General features: G+C 36.3%; 1 protein-coding gene across 1 annotated transcript in view; it reads right to left on the reverse strand.

Moving 5' to 3' along the window:
* The window catches only part of CCDC141 (coiled-coil domain containing 141), a gene marked incomplete at its 5' end in the record, with an annotated part of 53,123 nt that extends 45,505 nt beyond the window's left edge, over positions 1–7,618 (reverse strand). The window contains 4 exons of the mRNA XM_009865107.1: positions 546–665; positions 4,009–4,262; positions 5,208–5,316; positions 7,427–7,618. Of these exons, the coding sequence (XP_009863409.1) occupies positions 546–665; positions 4,009–4,262; positions 5,208–5,316; positions 7,427–7,618 (675 nt within the window). The remainder of the gene's footprint in view (positions 1–545; positions 666–4,008; positions 4,263–5,207; positions 5,317–7,426) is intronic.
* Between the last annotated feature and the right edge of the window lie 4,114 nt (positions 7,619–11,732).

Below are 11,732 nucleotides of genomic sequence, written 5' to 3' on the forward strand. Positions count from 1 at the left end.
TCTTTTTTTATACCAACATTTTCTTTAACCCCATCATGTTTTTCTAAGCAATAGTAACAGATGTATTCTCTGAAAAACTGATATTTACAATGAAAATAGTATTTTCAACTGCTTCTATTCCCAAGAAATAAATGGGCAAACTCCTCTTCCCATCACGTAACACAGTTCAGTGACAATGAATTATGGTAGAAGTGGCTGGCTTTTTATTCCATATGATCATTAAAGTTTGGTAATATTCTAATAAAATTATGGTTTAATATGTAAACTACCATTCTGGACTTGATCACTAAATTTAAAAACCAACTAACCCATATCAAGGACCACTATTATTTTACCTTTTAAAGTCCTAAATGAGAAAAACACAGAGAAACATGGAGGCTTGCATAAAAAGCAGTAAAAAAAATATCATTTAGACACATATAAATATATATCTTATGCACACACACCAAATATCTACACCTATATGTTCTTATGAAATGCCTCAGTTCACATTTTACTATTCAATTTTTAAAATTCCTTCACTGATCAATTATCATATTTCTTACTTTCACTTTGACTTCCATTTCTTCAAGCTCTTGAAGTAACTTTTCATTTTCCATTAGAGATGAGCCTAAGCTTTGCTTGTGAAAATAATCTCTGATGTTTTTCTTGTACCAAGATGTTACCTAAATAAATAATAAAAATAATTCAGTCAGTGAAAAATTTGAGAAGTAACTGCTCAACTTTAAAAATACGTGCAAGATAATTTCACCTACAAAAGAAGCCCTAATTTGTATTCCTTTTGTTGTGTATTCTAAATATTCATGCTTTTATTCACATGTTTGCATTTGGATTATTTAAATGTTTTTAAAGGGAGAAGATGTTTGTGGTCAAAACCAAAGATAAACTGGAATACATGTAACAAAATAGACAAAAATATATTCATCATGTATGACCAAATTATAAATTAACACAGAAAAAAAAAAATCTAGTTATAGTTACACTTAGAATAATGCATCTTTTATAACATGATAAAGATATTGCAGTCTTTCTCTAGAATCACATGAACTTAAAAAATCCTTTTGTGTACAGTAAAAAATTATAAATCTTTCGCAGAAATACAGAAGAAAAAAAAATAATTAAAAAAAAGACTGAATAGGCTTTATGAACTAATAGGATCTCAATGCCGCAGGCTTGAAAAATCCAGTTAAGCTATTGAGATAATATCATGTGGAATAATCTTTATTATCTTAAAAAAAAAAATTATTACATCTTCGTAGACTTATTTCAGCAAGTATATGCAGTGAACATATGCAGTATACAAGTGTATCTTCTAAATTGCATAGAATGACTTGCATACTTATTTTTGCTTGATTCACAGTAGGGACCTCTCACTTTCTTTGTAAACAACACATGGCAAGAATTCCTTTTGCATTTTAAAATAGTCAGAATGAGTTATTAGTACCAAGGACTTCCTCCAGTCTTTTCAGTCTGGAATACCACCACTATACTTACATCATATATAGCATACTAAGAATGACTTTGTACTCCAGGTAATATAGATTTTTAACAGCATGCTACAGAATTTATTTTTTTCAAAAATCGGCTCATGTAGAAGCTTTATTTAATAAATTATAACAACTGTAAAAATGAAAGAACCTTTAAAATGTGCTGGAAACTTTTAAGTTAAAAAAATTGGCCACATCATTTCAGGAGTTCACCAGAACTAGAAAAGCAAACAAATTATTTTACTATCGAGTCTCCATTTCTTGAGCATGTCCTCCAGATGGTGTGCTTGCCAATTGAAACATTTTTCCCAGAAATCCATTTTCACAGAACATTTACTATGGATACACCAAAATACAAATGAACAATAGGGACAATAAAAAATGTCCTAAAAGGGAGTGAAAAATTTCTCTGTGTATTAGGACTGTTCTCTATATCTGCTTAGCAAAGCAAACTAGCATTTCTGTAATGCTGGGCAGAGGAGAAAAATAATTCTTTAAACCTGTTATAATAAAGGGTTCATCCCTTTACCACTTGGCAATACTTCTTTCCATTACAGTAAGTTTAATCATTTAGCTTCCACTACAGCTGATACCTCTGAGTGATTCAGTTGTGCTAGCTTAGCTTTTGTTGAAGTTCAAGGGTGGGCAGCCACAAAACTCTGCCATGCACTCTCTGTGATCCCACCACCACTCTCCTAGGGGAGGATAACAGGGGAACCAGTGAGAGAGACTTTGAGGATGAAAAAAAATCTTGAATCAGTTTAACGAAAAAGAAGATAATACTAACGCTAACAATCAAGGTTTCAAACTAGATAGAGATATTATGCAAGTATGCAAATATGCTCAAAGATACAAGAGAATATGTTAATATGGGACCTGCACCCTCCAGATGACAAGGTTCAGAGCAGAAAAAAAAGGTCCCAGACTGGACTTGGCAACAAAGAGGAGTGCCTGAGCCCAGAGTCCTGATCATAGTCCAAAAAACAACAGAAAAGGAGCTGTTCCATGCCCACTCAGGGAGGCAGGGGAAAGTGACTCTGCAGAGTGACAACAGGAGGTGGGAACAGCAGCAGCACAGAAAGAGCTGGTGGCAATCCTTCCAACCCAACAGGCACAAAAGGCCCCAGGGCTCTTCTTGAGGGCCCTTATATACTGAGCACCATGGGAAGGAACATTGTGATTGGTCCATTTGGGTCACTTGACCCATCCTCTCCTCCCCACAGGCACAGCTGCCCCTCCTGCCCCACTGTGATTGCCCCCTGTGCCAGGAGCCCCATGAGCTTTGATTCTGGGGCTCTCAAACCAGCACAGCTCTTAAGGGACAGATGGGAATATTTAATTGCTTTTTAAGAAAGAAACCTAGAACCTTACTTTCAGTTATTTTGATGGAAGAGTGGAAAAATAGAGAAGGTTAAAATGCCTGTTTGATAAACAAACCAGTTTTTCCCGAGTGGTTGAAATGTAAAACTACTCCAGTTCTTCAAAAATTAATTTTCTGTCATTCATTAAAAAAAAAAATCTGCTCTTTTTGTGATGAACAATCCATATCAGAAATCAAAAGCTCGTAAACATTTTTTCAGGTTGCTACACTGATTGTTTTGCACTGATCATGATCCAGGTGATTTCAATGTTTATAGTATTCCACTGCCTTCCCACGTTTCCCACTGTCAAACCGGAAACAGCCATTTTCCAACAAACAACGGGATGGGGGAGACCAAACCAACAACATAGCTTAGTTTGTTGTGGTGGGTTGGCCTTGGCAGCTGCCAGACACCCCCCCAGCCAGTCTCTCACTCCTCCTCCACAGAACAGGGGGAGAAACTAAAATTTAAAAGCTCATACATTGAGATAAAGACAGGGAGATTACTTACCAGCTACCATCCCAGGTGAAACTCAGCTTGGGGAAAACTGAATTAATTTATTGCCATTTATAGATTTGGTGAGAAATAAAGACAAAACCTGAACCACCTTCTTACTCAGACCTTTTCTTCAAGCTCAAAACACTAAACACCACTAAATATGATGTATACCAGTCAACAAAGGCATTTCAAGTTCCAATATAGTGGAACAGTCCTTCTCATTTGTGATGTTTCTTGCCTATATAGACTGAAGCACTGTATGCTCTTTTGGCCTATTTATTCCTCTTTTTCAGCCTGCTGCAGTTGTAATTACTATTACCAGTTACTGTTATTGCTCATATAGCTAGAGGTTTGTTTGTGCTAGAAATTCAGTCTGAAGGACATCTAGTTTGGCTTTAAGCATCATATTTGATAACTTACAGGAGGGGTCCACATAACAGCACTTTTGAAGACATTGAAGTTATAAAATAAATTATGAGGATGTTATAGTGACAAAGTGAAATATCCCAAAGCTAGGATCTCATCAAACAGAAGTAGCCCAGGAGTATGAACCTAATAAATATACTGAAGTTCCTTTTCACGAATAGTTTCTACTGTAAAGCAGTTGGTAGATTTTTTATTTTTTTTTCCATTTTGACTTTCTTTAATACTATATTTCTTACCTGGTTCTCTTGTTGGTGCCACAAACAAATTTGCAGAACCTGCTCCAGTCCTTGGCGCTGATGTTTAAGAAATCTGTCCAGTTGCCGTCTCCTGTCTTGTAGCATTTCAAGGAGATTGTCAATTTTCAAGCAGCTGCTGTGGGCTCCCTGAATCAGCTCTGGGTTTGCATTTGGCCCCTCACATTTGAATTCTTCTATGAATTCAGTTAGCTCTTGGCTTTTATTTAAAAGTGCAAAAGACTTTTCCAAAAGCTCTGCAAGAATGGAATTCCAGAGGGGAAAAAATAAATAATGCCACACAATGAGATTGGTTTAGAGAGAAACAAATTTGCCCTTTTTGAATTAAGAGTGCCACAACACAGTAAAAGACGTTTCACAGGAAATTTGAACAAACGAAAAAAGTCACATGGAACAATTTTTCTAGGCAAACATATGAACAGAAAAGTTGTGGTGGAAGAGGAGAGAGCACCTGTTTTCCGAGAGTGTTATATTTCCAGCTCTTTGACTTCTTGGAATAGATTGGACAACTCAATGGGGAAGTCAAACACAGCCCCACTCCTCAAAGGCGGAAGCAAAATGCAGGGAATCACCGTAGGCAAACAGATTCTGAAGCTGGCTAGTTGCCACCTCTATCTCATAGCTCCCACCCTCATTTCACCACTCCTGCTTCAAATTCCATCCCTAGGCAAAAGAAAGCAGAAGGCTGACTTCTCCCTTGGCCACTCTCAAGAAATTAAAGGGCTTTGCAGGGGATTGTTGCTAAAGCCAATTGGAAATTTTCTAATGGAAAGTTTTCCATAGGAAAATGCTTATTTATTGGTAGCTATGATAACTGATGAATTTTCCCATGAAACAGGATAGTTTTAGGACTTGCTTGCAACTCAGCAGTACAAGTCAGCTTGGTTTGTTAGCAGCCCACCTGACCTGGATTGCCTTGAAATCAGCATACAAGCTTGCTACCAGCTGTTCTGCAGCAGCAAAGATGGAACCATGAGAGAGAACTCAAAGCTAGAAGTTCCATATATTACAGGAGGCCTGATGAATAGTTATTTCACCATTTGCTGTTCCAAATAGAATATTTTCATATTTGTCCAAAGATGGGATTTTGGGTTGTTTAAATGCACACGGGAAGAGTAAAATCTTCTTTCAAGAAGTCAGTGCACAATCACACACCATCAGGAGTGGAATACTCTTTGTACCTTTGTTATGATGCTCTTGTTGTAGAAGGAGTTCCCTCAAAGAGTCTATATTGTCAAACTCTTGGGCATTTTTCAGGAAATCTTCAACTTGGTCAATTTTAACAGCAAACTGTGTTAAGAAAACAAAGGGTGGCAAAAAGCATGATATATTTTTCTTTTGCAGAACTCCATCATAATCTCTACATTATAGAATGAGAACTTCTAAATTCTTGAGAAAAGGCATTTTCAGTGACAGCTCTATTGCTTCTATGCACCTTCTGTCTTTTGAAGTTCTCATTGATTGAGGGAATCCAAATTTCAGTTGACATACTCTGTAATTATAGTTTGTCACATTATGAATCATCTTTCCTATGTTGCCTTCAGACCCACTGAAAAGAAGTTCTTACAGAAGAAACTGTTAATTCAGAGCCTTCAGCAAAATCACTTAACATGAATGAATCCTTTGACTTAGGTCTCCTTCCCAGAACTTCTTTCTACTGTTAAAGTATTGAGGAAAAGAAAAAAAACAATTAAGGGCAACATCAGAGATACAAACTTCAAAGCAATCTTTTAAAGGCAGAAGTGAATAGCAGATTTAAGCTAAGTAATAATAGTGGGGAAACAGCATGTATATAATGAAGAATGAATGTAGATGACTCTTAGTTCATTTTTCCATGGCTTCCATATTTAAAATATTGAAACATGCTACATTTCATGGAGACCTGGAGTAGATTTCATATCTCCTTAGATTGTTAAAACTAAGACTGGGATTCTTTATTTGGCTGTCACCTTTGCAGGTGCAATTCCAAGCTCAAGTAACTCAAAGTCAAGACACATATTCTGCATCTTAACCCATCTTTATCAGTTCTACTGCTTCATTTCAAAAATTAAGAAAACAGTACAGTTCAAACTTGTGTTTCAGTATAAGATGTTGAAACCTACGATGAAATTAATGAAGGTGAAAAGCAAGCACTCTACATTTTCCTGTCTTTTCTATTGTTCCAGATTTTTCTCCCTCTTGATCTGCGAGCTAGAAAGCAATCTACCAGGTATCAGCATTTGAGATTTTAGCTCTAATTTTCATTAAGGCTAGTCTTGGGATACATTTTGGTTTTTACCACAATAAAACTAATATTTCCATAATCATGGGCTGTCATTTACAGAAAAACCTTTCCACAAAAAGTTTCAGCAACTCCTACTTAAAGTGATACTGCATTACTTCCTCCCTTCTATATACAATGGGTGTGACCTCTGCTGTGCTCCAGCTGTTGCATTTTGTTTTAATGACATAAGCCTGTGGCTAGGCTCAGAAGGATTTAGTCTGCAACCTTTGGCTGTACAGAACTTATCATAGGGATACTTATGCCAACTCTGTACTTATTTCCTTGTGTAATACACATCATTAAGACACAATAATTAGCAGATTATTGAACTTGGAATTAGGACAGTTAGCAGAAGAATGCTTGCTTCCATAATTTATAGGTGGCAGTGCGTTATTGTAGAAACAAAATTATCAGGAAGAATTATTAAACTCTTCAGAGCTCTGGGATGTGGGGAGAATTGAATGTGAGGCAACACAGAGCTAGCACACACCTGCAGGGCACGGAATCCCCCTCTGCTTTAGTGCCTTGAGTATCAGTGAATTAGGATAAGAGATAAATGGGTGAAGAGGAAAAGACAACACTCTAATGTCTGTCTCTGGGCTCACACATTTGTCTTCCTGTACACATCGCACATGGAAGTCTCAAGTAAAAGACTGGCAAGTTAGACTAATGTTTAGTTTGCATAATTACATTAGCTGTGTGGATATTTCAGTGTAACACCTTCAGAGGCCAATCTTCAGTAAGCATTAGTTAAGGCATCTGGGAATTCAGTTCTTTCAACACCAAGTAATTTAAATTATAAGAGACTAAAGGTATTCTGCAGAATGTCCATAACCACTGATTTATATATTTTAGGTTTTAGCATATTTCCATTTTTCACTGTCATTTTCTGTAAAGTAGAAATTTTGGAGACATCATGACTAAGATATTTCTTAAAATCTAATTTTTTGTTCAGTTTCATCCTGAACTATCCAGAAGGTGGAAAAGGAAGGATATATCTAGAGATTTTTATTTTCTTAATTGCTTAATCCTTTAGGAACGCAGTGAACATATATAACAGAGTAAAATTACAGTGCACAGAGTACCTGCAAGATGTGCAAGGTTTCAAATTAACAGTAATTTGATTTAAATACATACCTCGAGAGCATTTTCAAAGAACACTGAAGTAAGTTCCAGAAGTGCCTGTCGCTTTTCTAACATAATGATGAGGGCATCCCATGCATCCCCAAGGGTCTTGGCCATGGCATCATAAACCTGACTTTTTTCTTTGTTCTCTTCTGCAGCCTTGTCTGCTTCATGCAGCAGATCCCATACCTGGTTTTCCAAAGCCTAAAAGGAAAAAAAAAAAAAGGAGAAATTTGTAAACAGAATACATTGCTGATACTGGTGTCAGGATAATTTTCTCATGGGCTTGACAAACTCCCTACAAGCCTCCTACTCCCGCTTTATTTCCAGTTCCTAGTGACAGAAGTGTGGCTGTTCCTGTATGTTTCATATCAAGTTCCTGAATTTTATGTGTACTTAAGAGTTAAGAGAATTTATCATTCTATCTCTAGCATTGAGATTCATGTCTGTTTACACTTCCCTTAAACACAGATCTTCCGGACAGAGGTAGCAATGCAGATACTTTGGATCTTCTTTCATATGCCATCATATTACATTACCTGTCATTACAAGCATTAAGTCTGTAAGGTAACTTACCTACAAGGCTCCAATGGCTTCAATGCAATCCAGACAAGTGTAGCTTGAACACCTCCAGAAAAATATCAACTGTTTTAAGTTCAGCTTGCTGCATTGTTCATACTGGCTGTTAAATAGTCAGAGAATGCATTGGGTTGGTAGGGACCTTTAAAGGTCATCTAGTTCAACCCCCCTAGCAGGGAGACCTAGATCAGGTTGCTTAAAGCCCCATCAAGCCTGAGCTTGAATGACTCCAGGGATCGAGCCTCCACCACCCCACTGGGCAACCTGTTCCAATGTTTCATCACCCTCATTGTAAAAAACTTCTTCCTTATACTCAATATAAATATACCCTCTTTTAGTTTAAAACCATTGCCTCTTGCCCTGTCACAACAGGTCCTGCTAAGACTGTCCCCATCTTTCTTACAGGTTCCTTTTAAGTATAATAATAATAATAATAGTAATAATAATAACTGTCAAGAAAATGTTCTTGAAACAATCCCATAAGGAATATTGGCTTTTAGCAGAGAACAAAGTTATGAGACACCTGAAATACATATGCTATTAAATTGTCATTGTCTTCAGTTAAAAATGACAAAAAAATAGGGATTCTTTTCCCTGATATTTATCAAGGACTGGGAAATTATCAAAGGGATAGTGTATAACATTATCTACCACTCTTAGAAAACAGATTACAGTTTTCAGATTACAGTTTTCTGAAAACAATGGTTTCAGGGTTTTTTTTCCGCTGGTAATTGCCTCAGAAGTAATCTAACAGGCATAATGGCAGCATACTAAGGTACATTTTTTTCTGTATTGTTCACTTGTTTGAGAACACTGCATTTTAGGTAAGGTCTTGAAATTTCCAATGGTCAATACAATGCTATCAGGAAGAAGCAAGTTAGTCTATCTAGAAGGCAATTTCATCGATCTTTTCCGGCCTCATCCTCTATTTTCCACTAGTTGGTTAACTTTAGACACAAGGGATTTTCACAATAAAAACAGATAAAGCACTTCAAAGGCAAACCTACACTAACAGTGCAGTCACATTTCTACAGTGTTACATAATGCCAGTAAAATCAGTAGACTCATGCTACTTGGTTCTCATCTTACTTATTATGCCATTAAATTTGTTTCTGATATTTTGCAGGAAGAATACTAATGAGCATTTTCTTTAGCTGAAGCCATTTGCCAATAGGTAAATGATTACACGTAACTATAACGTGCTGCTCTTAAAATAGTCTCTACATTCAATATATATATTTTAGCCATTCTTGTTGTCAGTCATTACATTTCACAGACCACATAAAGGCAGGATATGACATTTGCATCCCTTCCAAACAGGCATAGATATTGATTCCCAAAATCTGTTTTGTAAACACAGCCAGGCTGCTTGCAAGATGATTCTAAATGGCTATCCCACCAAAAGCATATAAAACAAGGTTTTTGTTAGCATGAAGACACAGTCACGGCTAATTTGACTGGCTTTCCAGACACTTAAGATAGGAATTTATTACTATGCTTTGTCCAAATCCAACACAACTACCAATATTTTCTAATCACGTTATAAGATAACATGAAATGCCTAGAGCTCTCCTTCTCCACAGGACACAGAAAAACGTTTCACTTTTTCCTAACAGCTCAGCTTACTCAAAGCAGCAGCACTCAAGACCCAAATTCAACACTAACACTATTTTACATTTAAAAAAAAAATTTCTAGAAGAATCATGAATCATGAAACAAGATACTAGTTTTTAAAAAGATATAACAATGGAAAATAAAAAGGTTTAGGAATTTCATTCATTTTTTCAATACCTTAACTTATTCATGAATGAAGGTGTATGAAGAGACCACAAAAGGGAAAACAAAATAATAAACAAAGGTTTCATGTACAGACTGAGTCATTCTCCCAATACTTGAAAACAGCTATTGTGTCCTAAAGTTTGTTTTAAAATAGACCTAAAATTTAGGGCTATGACCTACAACAAATTACTTCAGTGTATCTTTTTGATTCTTTGATTTTGAGCTTTCCAGTAAAGCCTTAATGTCATTCATTTTTGGAACTGGATGTTACAGTTTTCTGTTTTCGCACGGTTTCACAATAAATGCATAACAAAATTATCATTTCAATGGAGCAGAAAAATTTAGAATGACACTGTTTCACAGAGACGTCTGGGTTTGTGTTTGTTGTATTTTTCTAATTTGAATGGGGGAAAGAAATGCATTCAGCTGATCCAGCTCTGAGTATGCAGTACTGTTATTTCTTGAATTAACAATTAAGTGATATGCACAGGTCCAAGTACTTTTTATTTCATATGCTATTGGTTTTTTTATTCCCTATGAACACAAAAAATTAGAATGGTACATTTCTCTCTGGGCTCTGAGGAGCTGGCATGAAATTTCAGACAGTAGAAGGAATGCCTTGCATGTAGTCAAAAAGCAATTTATACAGACATGCAACTTCTGTTGGTCTCGGTAAAACCATGTCAGAAAGGCATTATTTTGAAATCTACAGGCCAATTTCAATTTCTCTGCAAGATGCTATTTTTGCTTTTCACTTCTATGTCACTATATTCACTACACCAAAACCACACATTGGTAGCTTAAAGGGAATATTTGTGTCTGATATTGTAGTAAAGACAGAATTAGCTACTAATTGATTAGCTGAAGGTCTAGAAACATCTTTTTATGTAAGCTGTGATGGATAGTATAGCTTCTCTATTCTTTTGTTCCAAGTCCATTATTTGGATACTTGAAATTTGGTTAAAATAGCATGGAAAGAGAGGGAGAAATTGTCTTTTGCATTCCATGGTTGCAGTACGCTGAGCATCCCTCCCTCTCTGGAGGGAAGCAAAATTTGACCTTCTAGAGTACATATTTACAGTACATTCTTACCATGTATTCAGAAAGCTTCTAGAGCACAAAGTGAAGCAGATGGAGGAAAATACCTGGCTATCAGGGAGCTTGAAGCAGGAAAATAAGGACTAGATACACATAAGACAAACTTCCTAGAGGCCTAGAGAGCACAGAATACAGTATGTTGCAAACCAATAAGCCACACAGAACTGCTAACATCAACACATAACTAAAGGAAAAGACGAGATTTATGAGGACAGGGTTTAGAGAAAGGCTGACTGACAAGTGCAATAAAGTTACAATAAAACACAGCTCTGTTGAACTCTTCTGGTGATGCTCATATGTTTACTTGAAGGAAAAACTGAAAATCATTATATTTTAGCATTATGGAATCCTAATGCAGACTGCAATGCCTAAAATCATGGTTCTCTTTCTTTAAAAGACTGTTGTTCATGAATTTGCCAAAGCAATATGAAGCTTCATGTAACAGGATCTGTGCCATACAGGATTTTTCCAGAAATTTTTGACTAAAACAAAAATTCATCACTTTTAAAAATAAGAGGAAGGAAAAAATGCATCATTACAAGGTACAAGTTGCACTGAGGAGCTCAAGCACACACAGTCGGCAGCAAGGTGGCTTCAGAGGCTGGAAGACCCTGCGGACTGAGGGCGCATGGAATTGAAGCTGTCCCTTCTTTGGTTCTGAGAGTTTGCATCGGCAGCCTTGGTAGCTTTTACTGCGGTAATATATGCAGCCACGATTAAGAATATGTAGAATTTAGTATACTGCTTACATGTTTGTTTAGTTACTGCAGTATTAAGGAACACTGGAGCCACTGTATTTTGATACAAAGTCATTATAATTTTATAGGCCTAGCTATAAATATAAATATAAATATAAATATAA

The sequence above is a fragment of the Apaloderma vittatum genome, unplaced genomic scaffold (genome assembly GCF_000703405.1).
Source record: "Apaloderma vittatum isolate BGI_N311 unplaced genomic scaffold, ASM70340v1 scaffold3260, whole genome shotgun sequence".
Lineage (NCBI taxonomy): Eukaryota > Metazoa > Chordata > Aves > Trogoniformes > Trogonidae > Apaloderma > Apaloderma vittatum.